Source organism: Podarcis raffonei, chromosome 18 (assembly GCF_027172205.1).
Source record: "Podarcis raffonei isolate rPodRaf1 chromosome 18, rPodRaf1.pri, whole genome shotgun sequence".
In the NCBI taxonomy this organism is placed as follows: domain Eukaryota; kingdom Metazoa; phylum Chordata; class Lepidosauria; order Squamata; family Lacertidae; genus Podarcis; species Podarcis raffonei.
The window spans coordinates 11,116,502-11,132,783 of NC_070619.1; the positions used below are offsets into that span (position 1 = coordinate 11,116,502).

Consider the following 16,282-nt stretch of genomic DNA (forward strand, 5'->3'; position numbering starts at 1 on the left):
TCAGGGTGGAATGAGCTGTGGTCTCTGCGCCCAGAATTTGCCAGCTTCCTGGAAGCTGCTTTTGGGATACATATCTTGGCCCTCGTGTGCCAGGATAGATCACGTGTTGTCAACGAGTGCAAATCAAGCCTGGGCGCTATGCTTGTGTGTGTTTTTTAAACGGCGGACTCGCCAGAGGTGGTTTGAGGGTTGCAAAGGCCGGCTTGCTTGTGCTGTGGCCAGGCCAAAGATCTTTGGGTTACCATTAAAATAAACCCATAGCCAAGTGTGGGCAACCTTTGTGGTGTGGGTATGCGTGCCTAGACGTGTGTGTGTGTCTGTGTGTGTACATAAGTGAGAGAATGGGAGAGAGGGATTAAAATTAGCTTGTAAAAAAATCTAACGTGATTGTGTCGAGATTTCTTCTTCCCACGAGGCAGGGCGGGTGACGCTTTGAAGGATAACCACGTAGGTTTTTTAGCTGAGGCCAGCAATTTGAAAGTTCATGTTAAGTGGTTTGTGTCACCATAAATAAAACTGAATCTCTCCCTCCCTCCCTCCCTCCCTCCCTCCAGCCTTCCCTCCTCCTCTCTCTCTGCGTGGTTATTTTTTTAAAGAAGGCTTTCCCCTCCAGACTGATCAGTGTGCAGGCCGTTCCGTTTCAATCGAGATGCAAACTGGTTGCCGAAACGATAAATATTTGCCCCTCTCGGTTTGCAAGGTTTTATTTATGTTGCCGCTACTGCAACGTTGCTCCTATGGGGGAGGGAAGAATTCATCTCCAGCTAATTATTTTATTTTATTATTATCTGTATGTGATGTGGTGTGGTGTGGGGGTTAGAGTGTCGCACTAAGACCTCAGAGACTAGGGTTCGAATCCATGAAGTTTACTGGGTTGCCTTGGGAAGGGAAACACTGGTTCCTCAGTTCTCACCTCACAGGGTTGCTGTTAGGACTGAGGAGGAAAAACCACCTTGAGCTCTTTAGAGGAAAAAGGTGAAATACGAAAAATATTTCATGACCAAGTGGGAATTTGAACCCTGGTCTCTGAGGTCTTAGTCCAACACTCTAACCCAAGGGTCAGCAAACTTTTTCAGCAGGGGGCCGGTCCACTGTCCCTCAGACCTTGTGGGGGGCTGGACTATATTTTGAAAAAAAATATGAATGGATTCCTATGCCCCACAAATAACCCAGAGATGCATTTTAAATAAAAGCACGCATTCTACTCATGTAAAAACACCAGGCAGGCCCCACAAATAACCCAGAGATGCATTTTAAATAAAAGGGACACGTTCTACTCATGTAAAAACACACTGATTCCTGGACCGTCCGCGGGCCAGATTGAGAAGGCGATTGGGCCAGATCTGGCCCCCGGGCTTTAGTTTGCCTACCCATGGCCTAGGGCTTGCCGATCAGAAGGTTGGCGGCTCGAATCCCCACGACGGGGTGAGCTCCCGTTGCTCGGTCCCTGCTCCTGCCAACCTAGCAGTTCAAAAGCACGTCAAAGTGCAAGTAGATAAATAGGTACTGCTCCGGCGGGAAGGTAAACGGTGTTTCCGTGCGCTGCTCTGGTTCGCCAGAAGCGGCTTAGTCCTGCTGGCCACATGACCCGGAAGCTGTACGCCGGCTCCCTCGGCCAGTAAAGCGATATGAGCGCCGCAACCCCAGAGTCGGTCACGACTGGACCTAATGGCCAGGGGTCCCTTTACCTTTACTAGTGATGTTCAGAGTTTTCCCATTAGGTAGGAGATATCATCCTTCTCTCTCTCTCTCTCTCTCTCTCTCTCTCTCAGCAGCAATTTCACCCCATCCTCTCTCCCCGCATATAGGAGCCAACTCCTAGGAGACGAGGTCCCTCTGCCTTGCCCCCCCCCCAATAAAATACTTGAGTGGGGGGCCCAATGTTGATGGGCAGTGCCACTCAAATAGTGTGGCATAGCCAGGATTTATGTTTTTTTTGGGAAGAACCTCAGTTAAGTATTTTTATTAATTTATTTAGGGGGCAGCTGCCGCCACCCTTGGCTGGACCCAGATGTGTGCAGTGTCTTGTGATTGAGTAGGGTCTTTACCTGCCCCCTCCCCAATATTTTATTCAAGTGGGCATCCCACCTCCTTACCCAGGGCCTGATTTAGGTTTGATGAGGCCCTCAGCTCCTGAAGGTAATGGGGCCCTTTCTATGTCCAGCTGTCCTTTGCCAACGACAAATTGTCACTGTTTTTTGTGTTGAATATATGCTATATGGCAATTTGTGGACCTAATAGGTATCTCAAGCCATTTGCAAGTAACAAAATATGTATTTTATGAGTGTTTTGGAACGCTTTGGTTTTGGAACGGACTTTCAGAGCGGATTAAGTTTGAGACGCAAGGTACCACTTTATATAGAAAGGAGCAAACCAGTGATATTTTAGGGAGCAGGCTAGCAGGCAGGGCCCATGACTTACACCCTAGGAGCCCACACAACACAAAACACTGTTGCTGTATGCAGGTTTTATTTCATTTGCTTTTTTATCTTATATTTTGTAAATGTACATCCAGGTTCCCCACCCCCCTTTTGTTAACGGAGAAATCTGAGAACTCCCTTGGGCAAAAAACAAGGACACCAGCCAGGAATACCAGAGCAAAAGAGCAGCCAGTAGGCTTGGTCTTTATTGAAGACTGTCGCGACAGGACTCCCACCTGCCACCAGGTGGAACAAGATGGAAGCCCCGAACAAAAGAGAACCCAAACTTTTATTAGCTGCTAATCCCCATGTTACACCCCCCCCAAACTACATCACTAATACATCATGGTTACATCATGAAAGGGGAGGTCTGGTGGCAGGAATCTGAGCATCCTGGACCCTGCCCCACGGTTCCCCTTGCCCTCCACCAAACACCCATCAAGTGGAACAAAAGAGATATTTACATTTCCCTGTTTCCCAGCCAAGTTCATCACACCCTTTTGTCTTCATCTGGGTTTGTTATTTCTGGAATGGCTACCTGTCTGGCACTCAGGTATCAGGAGGCCAGGGATTATCCCTCAGGCAGAGGGGCTGCTGAGGAGCTGAGCTCACCTGTCTATATGAATTTCTGAAGTTTTCTAGTGAGCCAGTACATAGATCATTGATCAGTGAATTCTGACATTTGGTATCGTGCAGCAAAGACCCTTGGAATAGATAGGAAGAAACTGCGACGAAGTGTTTTGCGGGGACAAATCACAAAAGTCACAAAAGCGATTGTGCTGGTTTTGGTAGTGGGCTGCATGTGCGTGATATCTGCTGGAGGGGCAAACCCACTCCCAAACTATACATAAATTCCTGCAACACTTTAATTTTTTTGGGGGGCTAAGAGAGTGGGGCCCTAAGCTAGAGCTTGTTTAGCTTATTATACGTAAATCCGGCCTTATCAAACCTCCTTGGCAACCTTTGGGAGCTAGAGGAAGAAATGGGGGGTAACTCGAGGGAGATTCTCTCAAATGCCACCTCCCTCTCTCGCATCCTGGCGCTGCCAGACTCCTCAAAGCCCCCCCTCCTCCCCAGCCACGCGAGAAAGGGGCGGAGCCAGGGGCGGAGCCTAGCAGCCCAGGCAGGGAGGAGGGAGAGCGCGCGCGCGCAAGAGAGAGGGAGGTCGGTCGTGGGTGCCGCCGCCGCCGCCGTTGCTGGAGCCCTGCTCACCCAGGGAGGGAGCGGGTAGATGTGAGGGTTCCCCTGCCAGCCAGCTACCCATCCAGTCCCCCCGCCCTCCTCACTCTCTCCGGATTTTATTTGCAAAAAAGCGAAAGGAATCTTGCTGATGCTGCGCCTGCTATTTTATTTCCCAACCCTGCCCCCCAAATCTTGTTTTGATAAAAACACGAGGTTTGAACCAGGAAGATAGCTATATATATATAACCATAAGCAACAAAAAGAGAAAGCCTCTGATTCTTTTATTATTATTATTATTATTATTATTATTATTATTAGCAGTAGTGTTTTTAAATCTCCGCGCCCCCAGTGTGGCGTCCCATGAAAAGTGAGGTCTCTCTCTCCTTCCTCCCCCCCCCCGCAAGACATTTTTTTACTGCTGCCCCGTCTCACCCGCTTCCACCGCGCCAACCCCTTTATTAAGAACCCCCTCTGTGTGACTCTCTAGAGTTAACAACCACCAAGTCCTCAGCACCCCCCTCCCCCGTCTTCACAACCCAGGAAGGATTTTGGTGTGTGTCCCCCACCCCCGGCGATGTGACCTAGCAACTAAATAACCCCCGGTTTATTTTATTTTTTAATTATTTTACCAAAAAGAGAGAGAGTGAGGAGGGGGGCCGAGGGGGCGAGAAACCATCCCCTCCCCTACTTCACTGACATCTGGGGAGGGCCACGGCGCAGCGGGTTCTCCTGAGCTGGGACCTTAAAAGATGCTGTCGACCCAGCCACGGAAGGCGCCTGGGCAGAACTGACCCGACGCTGAAGGGAACGAAGATCTGGCTCCGCTTTTCGGGTTGTTGCTGCTATTATTTTTCCTCTCTCCGGGGAGGAGGCGAGGTTGTTCCCTTCCCTTCGCCCTCCGCAAATTAAAAACAACAACAACAACTTGGTGGGACCTTAAAAATAAATAAATAAGCCCCTTCTCTCTCTGCCGCCGGCCGCCACCTTAGTTTCCTGTTGGCATTCAGCCGCTCTGCCGCCCTGGTCAATTTCGCTTGGGTGATGGTAAGTTTTTCGCGTCAGTTTCCAAATCCTTTTTTAAAAAATAATAATAATAATATCCCCCCCATACACACCGATTTCCTTGGTGGGGTGTGGCGGAGGAGCGGGTCGGTGGGCAGGATAAGTTGATGGAGGTGGGGTTTGTGGGGGGGGGGGGGGAGAGAGAGAAAGTCCGAGGCAGGTGGGCTGGGGGGGGGGAGGAATAGGGTGCTGGCGGTGGGGGGAGGGGAGAGCCTTGTTAGAATCAAAACAGAAAGGATCTTGGCACGACCAGGGTGGTTGGAAAAAGGGCATTACTCTCAGTCTTTGGGGATGCCCCGTTCCGGAAAGAGCGCGCCCCTATTCGGAAAGCCCCCGTCGCGTTTTGCCGTAGTGCCTTGCCTAGATGAAGACCACCCTCCCCCCCCCACACCCGTCCTTGGTGCAAAGTGTCAGAGTTTAATGTGTGGGGGGGGGGGGACTGGTGCGCAGAGGTGGAGAATGCAAAGCGCTATAAAGTCTGCGGAGTGTCCTACCTCTCCAAATCCGGTGCGCTTTTACGCATGGAATTGGGGAGGGGGGAGAATGCGTAAGAATCTGCGATGGAGGAGGGAGAGAGACGGGGGAGTGTGTGTGGCAATCATCTCTCCCCCCCTCCCTCCCTTCCCCCCCTCTCTTTCTCTTGGCAGCTAGCTCAGCAAACGGTAGATGTAGCGGAAAATGGCCGCTCTGGCGAAGGGGGCGGAGGAGGAAGGGAGCCGAGCTGAACTTGAACATGACGCCTAGCGGAGAGCAGGAGAGAAGAGGGAGACGCCGGGGCTTCTCTGGGCGCCGCTAACTGCTGCCTTTGGCCCCGATCCAGCTCTCGAGCTGAAGAGGGCAGGGCCCCCCTCCCTTTCCCCTCCAACCTTGGAAAGATCTCCCTCTCTCCAACGCCCTCCCCTTTCTCTCTCTATCCTGCGCGTAAAAATTAACTGTCTCTCTCTCTCTCTGGCTAAGCGAGCTGGGCCCTGCGGCAGACTCGGCGAAGGCCGCTTCGTCAGCAGTAAGGTCTTGAGCTCTGCGGAGCCCAAGGTGGACGGGAGAGGGAGAAAGGCGCGCGCACGCGTGTGCACACACACAGAGAGACACACAAACCGGCTGGGCTGCAGCCTTTGCAGCTCCGCCCGCCCCGCACGGGAAAAGGAGAAGAAGAAAAAATTCTTCCTCGCTCTAACCTTTACCCTCCTCCGTCCATTTTCCTCCGCACACCCAACTCCAAGCCGGGTTCAATTCTAAAAATAGATCTCTTTTAAGTGCGGCGATCTATCCTTGGGAAGCCAAGTCGCAGCGAGTTCAAAGGGGATTTTTCTCGCCTCTCCCCTCCCCACTTCGCGCCGCCTGGTAATTCCGCAGGGAGCCTTCGATCGAAGAGAACGATCGCTCGATTAATCGATGGCGATCGGTTTCTGTATCCCCGCGCTGCCCGCGCCTTCCTGGGATGAGCTCCGGGCTCCCCCCCCCCCCGACCCTCTCACGCGTTTACTCTAAAGTAAAGCTCTGTGGAACTCAACGGGACAAGCGTGCCACCGCCGGAGGGCACATCGTACGAGTCTCGAGCTGTTTCGCTCAGGAACAAAATCTCCATTGCTGTCCGTGGGAGCTTACTCCCGAGTAAACACGTGCGAGTCGGATTTGCCCTGCAAAGCCAACTTTAAACTGGCTTTGCTCAATATTAAGCCTGCGGGCTGCTCAGAAGTCGAGGGTCCTGCACCAATCTACCTGGAAGTAAGCCCCATGGGGCTTCCTCATGAGTAGGCACTATAGGGCCTACTCCCAGGCTAAAGTTCCAACGGGTCCTTTGAAAACCAGCGGGGCTTCCTCGCGAGTAAATCTGCCTTTTGTCCTGAGTCAGGAAGTTTTTCCACGGGATGAGCCACGGTCTTGTAGAAGCTTGGGGAGTATTTTTTTTTAAGGGCACGATCCTCATTCGCTTACCTGGAAACCTCATGGAACTGAACGGGGCTTGCTTCTGAGCAGACACGCTTAGGATCGGGGCGGCGGGGGGGGGGGAGAACGCCGTGAAGTTTGCGGAGGGGAAAAGTGCCGCAGTTAGTCCGAATTCTTTCCTCCCGTCGCCGCCTCTTCCAGTCGCACCTCATTCCCCCCAAAAAAAACTCACCCCAAATTCTTTGACTTTGAAGGAAATCTGGAATTTTACGTGGCTGTTCCCGACAGCCGCATAATAATAATAATCCCCGCGCGCTGTGGCTTGGCTAAGCGGTGTCATCTCCCAAACTTTTAAAAATCCGGATTGCGTGGAACACCCTCCCCTCCAAAATAAAATCGGAGTAGGAGAGAAATGAAACGGGAGGGGGAGCAGAAGAAGGTTTGAGGCTCCCATTAGTGATATAGATTTGGCTTTTGGAGTGGGGGCTAAACGCCAGCCGAGGCCAAAAAAATAAAATACTTCGTCGTTTGCAATGTGGAGCAATAATAATTGTAGGAGCTTATAGCGGGAGGATGTAGAAAAATGTTGGAATGAACGTATGAATCACAGCCCTCTCCTTCCAAAGCAAACACACCACTCAAACATTCCAGACAAACCACCCACATCAATTAATAGATATAGCGAATTATCGGCATGTTTGATCGTTCACGTGAACAGTGGTTGTCTGAATGCAAGTCTGCATCTCAGTAAATGGCCCATGAGGTGATAGGTCTCTGGTTGGGGGCCCTACGTCTACAAGACTGTAAAGCGGGGCTCCTCATACACGGCTGAAGATCACCCATGCCCTAAAATAAAATAAATCCCTGCAGATAGAAATCTAGTTCCACAGGGACATCCCTGTCTGTCAGTTGCAGCAAAGGGGGGGCACCTCAAAGACTGGCAGTTTGACGGAGCCAGAGGCCTTGCAGCGGCCGGAGGCAGTGATTTCCTAGTTTCCCTCTTCCCCTTACCTTCCCCCGACCGCAGAATTATGGCTAAATTCTTAATGAAAGGCTACTGTATAAATCATTCTCTCATATATGGCAGTCCTGTAAACAGAGTCGAAAGTCCAGCCCTGCGGATCAAAAAACAACAACTTGATATTTCAGGGCTAGATGTCCCTTTTCATAATGAGAGAGAGAACTGTTTAAATTAACCAGGGTTTTTTTTTACGCTTCTTCCGCGCAGCTATTCAATTGCGCCATTAGAAAGTTCCCCGCTCCTCCAGCAAGCCGCTAGTCCTCATTGTGACCTCATTTTACGCTTCCTATTCATCCTCCTCCTTATTTTGCGCCGGTTTCAGAAGTAAACAGGGCCGGTGTTATTACCTCCAGGCGGATCCTTAACTTCCCAGGAGAGGCAGCGAACTCGCCACGCTTTGGGGAGTTCCCAAACCTCAGCCTTCCTTAAGAAGCCGAGCTCAAGTCAGAAATCATGCGCCTTTTTCATGCGTAACAGAGAGCCGGGTTATGGTTCCATTTCTACAGAAACTCACACCCCTTTTTTAAAAAATAAAAACCCTTCCCCTTTCCCCCTTCTTTTTATTTTATTCTGCTTCCAACTGCCGGCCATGTCCGGAACAAAAGTTTTGTGGTTCGGGAAAAGTTTGGGAGCCGAGTTAATTTTTCTTCTCCAAACGCCTGGCAGAAAGGGAACTGGGCCGCGTTTTCTCTTTTCGGGGGATGGGGGAAGGACATATCAACCTCTATCCAGCCCTCCTCCTGGGTTTTTTGAGGTGGTTTTTGTGTGTGTGTGTGTGTGTGTGTGTTGTGTTTTTTGACACACACACACCCCTTTGCAAATAAGGAGGTGAAGTTGGCGAAGCATAGGTCTTGAGAAATCTGCAACTGGCGAAGGGGAAAGCAGATGGGAGGTGTGGGGTTAAGTCAATCGCGCCTCTTTTTGGGATTGTGCCCTGGTGTGTGTGGTGTGTTGTGTTGTGTTGTGTTGTTGTGGTGTGGTGTGTTGTGGTGTGTGTGTTGGTTTGGGACACACAGACTCACACACACACACACACAGAGAGAGAGAGAGAGAGAGAGAGAGAGAGAGAGAGAGAGAGAGAGAGAGACTGAGTACCACCTTGGCCCTGCGACCCCGGGTGCCCTGCAGCGTGCATGGCCCTGGCACCGAAATTTGTGGGTACCCGGCCCCCTCATGGGGAATTTTGTGGGTGCTCGGGGGTACCCAGAAAGTTAGCTCTTGCGCTGTGGTCAGCATTCCTAGCCGGTCTCTGAGAAATCTCTCTTTGTGATTTTCACAACCCTTTGCAGACAGAGCCCTGAAAGAACCCCCGTTCCAAAAGAATAGGGGGGGTCTCCTTGTTTGTTTATTTCTTTGTAGGGGGTGTCTCCCCTTGTCGTCTGACTTGCTGGGCCGCTTTCCAGCATCTGCTAAAAGTGGTTTTCCAGGGAGCGAATCACTTCACTTTCTATTCGGAGTGGGGTCTGGACAGATCTCCAAAACCCATGGACGCCGCCTCCCATCCCACAGACCCTAATTAAACGGCCTGCCCCCCCTCCCAAAATCCACCAACAAGGCAATTCTGTGGGTGCCTACTCGGAAGTAAAGCCCCATTGAATTCAATGGGGGAGGGCTTACTCTCAAGCCTATAAGCAGCTGAAGGCCCCATTGAACTTAATTCATTTCTGAGCAGTTGGCCTGAAAGGCCGCGATCCCGCGCACATCTTCCTTACCTGGAAGTAAGGCCGGCGAGACTTCGGAGCAAACATGCCCAGGGTTATGTTGAGAAACATCCTGGTTTTATTGCTACTGTTACCAGAATCAACAGCCTGCTGTTACATTAGCTTACCAAAGTATGATTTTTGTTGACGCTGGCGCGGGGGCAGAAGGGAATAGAAGTTGGGAGAGAGTTAGGGCTTCTTTGCCGAGAGCTAAAAACTGGGTTGGGGGCGTAGGAGGAAAGAAAAACTACTTTAAGTTTGGAATTCCCTCCTCTTCAGATGATAGCTGTCTATATACAAGCGCCCTTTCAGGCAATTGTGCGTCGCTCAGTCCTGACTTAGGAAACTTTGGGTACGCGTGCGTTTTCGCTTCGCAAGGTGCGTGCGGAAGGTCGGTGGCAATAATGGGATTTTTTTAAAAGGCGAGAGGGAGGGCGAGAGTGCTCCAGAATAGGAAGAGGTTTCGTTTATTCCTCTCGAATCCCTTTTCCTCGCGAAAGGTGCGCGCGAGCGGGTAGTTTCCTGAGCTGAAAGCTTTGGAGACGCGGTTCCTGCAGCGCGTCGTTCCCCTGTTCCGGCGATTCTCGCCCGGATCTAGAGTGCTGCTGAGTCCAGCCAAGGTCTACTCGGAAGTAGAGCCTCTCAAAGGAATGGGGAGGTCCTCTTCTCTCGGTTGGAGTAACGCCGGGCACGCCTCACGCACCCCTTTCTCGGAGGACTTGATTCTGATTTCTAAACTCTCCCCCCAAAAACCCCACCACTCGGAGAAACTGAGTTTCTTTTTGGGGAGTTTAGCTGTAAGGATCTATGCAAATCCAGATGATTTTTAAAAAAGCAAACACCTTTCTCTCACTCCAAAGTTTGCTCTTTCATTTCAAATCCCCTCCCAGAGGGAGAATATGGGAGTTCTCTCCACCGCTCCGAAATGGACATTTGACTGATTATTATTATTATTATTTATCATCTCAGGCCTGTTTGCTTCACACCTTATAAAAATTCCCAAGTCTGCATCTCAGCTTTTTCTTTTCTTAAAAGTGGTTTCTTTTGGGTGGGTGGGGGGGGGGGTAAACTCCATCTCTTCCCCTCCGTTCTTCCCTTCCCTAGGATGTTAGTACAGCATTTATGGATTATTGTTTTTTAAATCATATTATTTTTAGCCCCCTCCCGGGTTGTGAACCTATCCCCCCTTTTTAAAGCCCATAAATAAATAATTTAAAATAATAATAATAATAATTGTGGACCTTTCCTCTTTTCCCGGAGACGTTGCCGGAGTCGCATACGATCTCATTTCATTATATATATTTTTTAAATCGCCTGCGTAAAGGCGCGATCTTTGGGCACGTCTCCTCGCGAGGAGGAAGGCGCCCCCACCCTCCAGCCCCGGAGTTCGACACGACCTTTGCTCCTAGCTAAAACGTGGGTGCGGGATCGCAGCCTTCGGGTGCTTTCGCGCCGGCAGTTGTGGTCCCTTACCTACCCACCTACCTATTATCATCGCTGTGAATTACCATCCCAGGTTTCCACCTTTTCTCGAAAAGCGACGCGTTAACTTTTTACCAAAGCGCATTGCATGCACGCGCCCTGTGCGCGCTACGCGTAGGGTTGGATACGATTGCAGCCACCCCTCCTAATTTATTTATTTTTTAAAAAGTTGGATTTATATATATATATATAAAATGCTTCTCTTTCGGAGGGTTAGGCGTGCTTTCCTCTCTCTCTCTCTCTCCCCCCCCCGCTCTCCCTGGTCCCACCCCTCCCCTCGGACACCCTCCCCCTCGCCGTCTCCTCCCCTCCCCCCCGCACCGATCCATCGCCGGGAAAGAGAGAGTGAGTGTGTGTGTGTTGGAGAGAGGGAGAGGGAGAGTGTGAGAGGGGGAAACTGTTCCAGCCTCCGAAATGACTCAGTAACTTTTACGCTTGGAGCTGCTTTCTCAAGCCTCTCTCTTCTCCCCCCCCCTCAAAAAAAACCCCTCCTCAACGGTTTACTCCGCGACAGCTTGGAGATGTATTCTTCACCTCTCTGCCTCGCCCAGGTAATTAAGGCCTTTTTCCTCCCCCCCCCTTTTACCAGAGATTTCCTTTCCACCCCCTCTCCTTCCTTCCTTCCTTTTTGCATTGCTAATTTGTATCATTTTTTGGGGGGGGGATTGAAATCTGTTTCCTCTTCGCAGCTCGGTTCCTTTCACCCACCGTCCCCCCTCTCAAAATCCTTTCTCTCCACCCCAACACCCCCCCCACCGGAGAAAAGAGTTTTGTCCATTGCAGAAAATGCGTGGCGGGGCTGCGGGCTTGTGGCGCGCGCGCGGGGGGGGGGGGGCGTTGTTGGAGACAGAGAAAGCGGTCTGTGCATTCGTCCGCCTCTGAGTCAGTTGAGCTTTGCAAAAGGCGCCCGATCTCTGTCAAACACCCCCCCCCTTTCCCCACTTTGCAGGTCGATTGCAATAAGTTTCTCTTTGCATCCTACCCTCCTAAACCACCACTCCCCCCCCCGAAAAAAACCCACCCTCCTTCCCTCCTGGTTGTTGTGTTTTGAGCCGAACTGCTTGCTTTTAACAATGCACGAATCTGGATCAGTATGAGATGTGGGGAGCAGGACACCCCGTAATCTGCACTCCTTAGGGAGCATGGGCTGGTGGTCTGGTGACCGCAAGAACAGCCTCTCTTTCCACACTGGGGGGCGGGATGGAGTGGGCGGCTAGGGTTTCTCGGTGGAGGAGAGGAGAGGCTTAATATCAACTGTTTCCCCAACTATGCACCAAGTTCTGATAAGTTGGCAAAGAGAGAGGGCTGTGTGTGTCTGAGAGAGCACATTTTTGCAAGAATGCCGAGCGCATGAGTCCCAATGTGCCGGAGTTTGCAAGGCTATTCCATGCCACCGTGCGTAAGGGTGAATTCAGTGTGCGCGCTGTGGGTTTGTAAGTATCGGTGAGCCTTCGAGTGCCCCAGAGGTCTCAAAATCCACCCCAGTGCACCAGAGCGAGTGTGCATATGTGCCGTGCGCTGCTGCCATAGGCCCCCCCTGCATGGAAGGATGTGAACCTGCGCACATGGAAGTGAGAATGCTCGTGTGTGCCAGGCGAGGCGGCGTGCAAGAGCTCGGGCGAGCGAGTGTGCAAAAAATGCGCCGTGCGCTGGTGCCACAGGCCCCACATTCCTCCCTGCATGGAAGGATGTGTCCAGGAACCTGGGCACATGGAAGTGAGAACGCTTGTGTGTGCCAGATGAGAGAGAGGCGGCGTGCAAGAGCACGGCGGTCCAGCGCACGTGTCGCCCAGACGATAGTGTCTGTGCGGGGCCCTCGTGCAAAGGCTGCGCTTCGTGCAAGCGTGCAAGCGTGTGAGAGACAGCTGATTGCGAGTGAGGGGTGTGTGTTTGTGTGTGTGTGTGTCTTCCTTCCTGTGCCTACCCCCCACATGCCTGTGGCATCGATGTGCGTCGGCCACCGATCTTCAACGACACTGTTGCACCATGAGGCATGAAATATTCACATGCCATGCTGTATATTTCATGGGAAAAGTCGCTGGTCGGGTTCTCCTGGCGTCATCAGAGCAAGCACAGTTTCTTACATTCCTGTTAATTTTCGGAGGGGTCCCTTTGCTTAGTTGTGAACACATCTGGGTCTCCCCACAAACCTGTCTTCCTCTGGTGCCCTCGTTGTGTTGCCAGTCACGGGATGTTGTGTGGTTTTCCTCGGCTGTTTGTTTTTTCTGTGTGTGTGTCAAAATCCACTGTGGGTTGCAGGTCTCCCTTTGCAAAGGACACAGTGTTCACCCTTCCCTCGATGTGGCCAGCTATAAAATCTTTTTCCCACATGCGAGTTTTCCTTAGCGGTGAAGCATTGCCTTATTGTGCCGGGGGCCTGATATTATTGCGGGCTCCTTCCGACTTTTGCAGCGTACTCTTGCGTCCCCTCCAGCGGGGCAGCCTCTCCTCCTTCCCTCCCTGATCGATTCTTGATATTTTATTTTAATTATTGAACACCCGGCCTCTTATGTAACGACTTCCTTGCTGCAAACTAAGGGTGATTCTTCTGATAAGTAACTCCCAAACAAAGCGGCGTCTCGCAAGAACCTTGACATCCTTTTCTATCAAGGGCGTGGATTTTATTTTATTTCTAAGTGCATTTGTTGTGTGTGGGAGGGGGGAACAAACTGATAGCAAACTCAAGGATTTTTCCTGCAGCGGGGAGAATTTGAATTAGGCCGCCCCAAAAACATAAAGAGGCATCTAGAACAGACAAGGCCCGTGTTGATACAAGCTGGCCTGAGCTTTTGATAGTAGATGTGCAAAGATGTGGCCCAGCCAAGTCACAATTTGGCCCAATATCAATATTCCGTTATCAGAATTCTGGACTCCCTCTTTTTTTAAAAAAAAACACCCTGTTTTTGAAAGCTTTGAGACTTAAATCTTCCCATTGCTTGTAAATCCTTTTTGCTAGTTTTTTTTTTAAAAAAACAGCCTGGTGTTCTAAGTCCTGTCCCTGAGATCGAATAAAATGCCTGGCTTTCCAAGTTTCAGAATAAAAAAAGGGAAAAATCTTGACTTAAATCTTCACCTTGGATCAAACACATGTGAGCCTGTGTAAGATATCAGCCAGTAGTTTCAAAACCCAGCTCTGTGAAACGATTGCAGTCATGGTTCAAGAAAGGGAGGTTCGTTCAGAGTTGTTGTTTTTTTAAGGGTTTTGTTAGTTCAAAACACCTATCCGTGTAGGAAGCTACTCGCCGCAACCCTGTATGATGTATTGCTCTCACTGGGGGAATGGGACAGGTAATTTTGCACCAGATATGGTTTGGTACATGGGACGCGGGTGGCGCTGTGGGTTAAACCCCAGAGCCTAGGACTTGCCGATCAGAAGGTCGGCGGTTCAAATCCCCGCAATGACGGGGTGAGCTCCCGTTGTTCAGTCCCTGCTCCTGCCAACCTAGCAGTTCGAAAGCACATCAAAGTGCAAGTAGATAAATAGGGACCACTCTGGCGGGAAGGTAAACGGTGTTTCCGTGCGCTGCTCTGGTTCGCCAGAAGCGGCTTAGTCCTGCTGGCCACATGACCCGGAAGCTGTACGCCGGCTCCCTCGGCCAATAAAGTGAGATGAGCGCCGCAACCCCAGAGTCGGCCACAACTGGACCTAATGGTCAGGAGTCCCTTTACCTTTAGCTTTATGGTTTGGTACAGTCCATCATGACAGATAACAGGGGCAGAGTACGCTGCCCTGTGCAGAAGAAGGTACCCGTTGTGTGTCTGCAAGAGTCTCTGCTCTAGATTGGCTCCTCTTATTTTTAACCCAGGCAAAAACCAGCTCACTGTTACCAGATGGTTAGGAAACAGCGAACCAAGCAGAACATTTTTTAAAAAATGAATGTAACCGCCTTAAAGTCCCATATACATGGAATGACGTGGGGGCCATATTTGCAACGGAGGAATATTTACGTTTTTCAAGTTTGAAATGTGGAGATGTGCTGTGGATCACTTTCAGTTTCAGCCGCGGGGGGGGCCAAGGTGTGCGGTGTGGAGCCCAGGAGCCAATCGCCAAATAAAATATTTGAGGGGGCTAGCTCCCCCCAAAGTTGACCATAGCTGTCAACATTTCCCTTTTTAAAGAGAAATTCCCTTATTCCAAATAGGATTCCTCGCAAGAAAAGGGAAAAGTTGACAGCTATGCAATTTCCCAGTACAGTGGTACCTCGGGTTAAGTACTTAATTCGTTCTGGAGGTCCGTTCTTAACCTGAAACTGTTCTTAAACTGAAGCACCACTTTAGCTAATGGGGCCTCCCGCTGCTGCTGTGCCGCCAGAGCACAATTTCTGTTCCCATCCTGAAGCAAAGTTCTTAACCCGAGGTTCTATTTCTGGGTTAGCGGAGTCTGTAACCTGAAGCGTATGTAACCCGAGGTACCACTGTAGTGATGTATGGAAGTGAGAGCTGGACCATCAAGAAGGCTGATCGCCGAAGAATGGATGCTTTTGAATTATGGTGCTGGAGGAGACTCTTGAGAGTCCCATGGACTGCAAGAAGATCCAACCTCTCCATTCTGAAGGAAATCAGACCTGAGTGCTCACTGGAAGGACAGATCCTGAAGCTGTGCAATAGCACAGTGTTTTGTGTTGTGTAGGCTCCTGTGATGTAAGTCATGGGCCCCGTTTATTTCCTTGACGTCTGATGGGAGGGTGCCACCACCGAGAAGGCCCTCTGCCTGGTTCCCTGCAACCTCGCTTCTTGCAGGGAGGGAACTGCCAGAAGGCCCTCAGGAGATGGACCCAGGTGTCCGGGGTGGAGACGCTCCTTCAGGGATACTGAGCCATTTAGGGCTTTCAAGGTCAGCACCAACACTTTGAATAGTGCTCGGAAACGTCCTGGGAGCCAATGTAGGCCTTTCAGGACCGGTGTTATATGGTCTTGGTGGCCACTCCCAGTCCCTAGTCTGGGGACTTAGTTGCAGTTTCGGGGTCACCATCAAAGGGACCCCCACATAGAGCACATTGTGGTAGTTAAGACCTATATAGCTTAAGCCCAGGCTATATGAAGAACTGTATTCTCCCGTACGAACCTGCCCTGGCTCTGAGATGTTTGGGCGTTCCCTTCTCTCGGTCCTGCCAACCTCACAGGCTCGCTTTGTTGGGGGTGCAAGACGGGGCCTTCTCTGTGGTGGCTCCTCCGAAACAACTTTGGAACTCCCTGCCGAGAGAAACCAGGCTGTCTCCCTTCTGGCTTTCCTCCCTCCAGCAAGCGAAGGCCTTCCTATTGCAACAGCTGCCGTTTTGAAAGGAAAGGGCTTTCAATAGTGCTGCCATACTTCTATTACATGCATTTTAATAGATACTGTTTTAATTTTATTAGGGTTTAATGAATGACGGCCTTTTATAGGTTTGTAGCGTTTCTGCATTTTTATCTATGGCTGTTTTAACCTCCCTGAGTCCTGATCTGGGGGCTGGAGGGGGAAGGCAGGATATAAATAAAATGATGATGATGGTATTCATGTAATTAAAATAGTAAAAATAAAAATATTCCAT

General features: G+C 50.7%; 1 protein-coding gene across 3 annotated transcripts in view; it reads left to right on the forward strand.

The window, feature by feature from the left end:
- The first annotated feature begins 4,269 nt into the window (after positions 1 to 4,269).
- NFIC (nuclear factor I C) overlaps positions 4,270 to 16,282 on the forward strand; it is a 96,031-nt gene continuing 84,018 nt past the window's right edge. For 2 of the 3 annotated variants that reach the window (XM_053372560.1, XM_053372563.1), the window contains exon 1: positions 11,088 to 11,305. In XM_053372560.1, the coding sequence (XP_053228535.1) occupies positions 11,276 to 11,305 (30 nt within the window). In that variant the 5' untranslated portion in view covers positions 11,088 to 11,275. Of the gene's footprint in view, positions 4,647 to 11,087; positions 11,306 to 16,282 lie in introns of those variants that run through there. The other variant, XM_053372562.1, reaches the window with a different exon arrangement.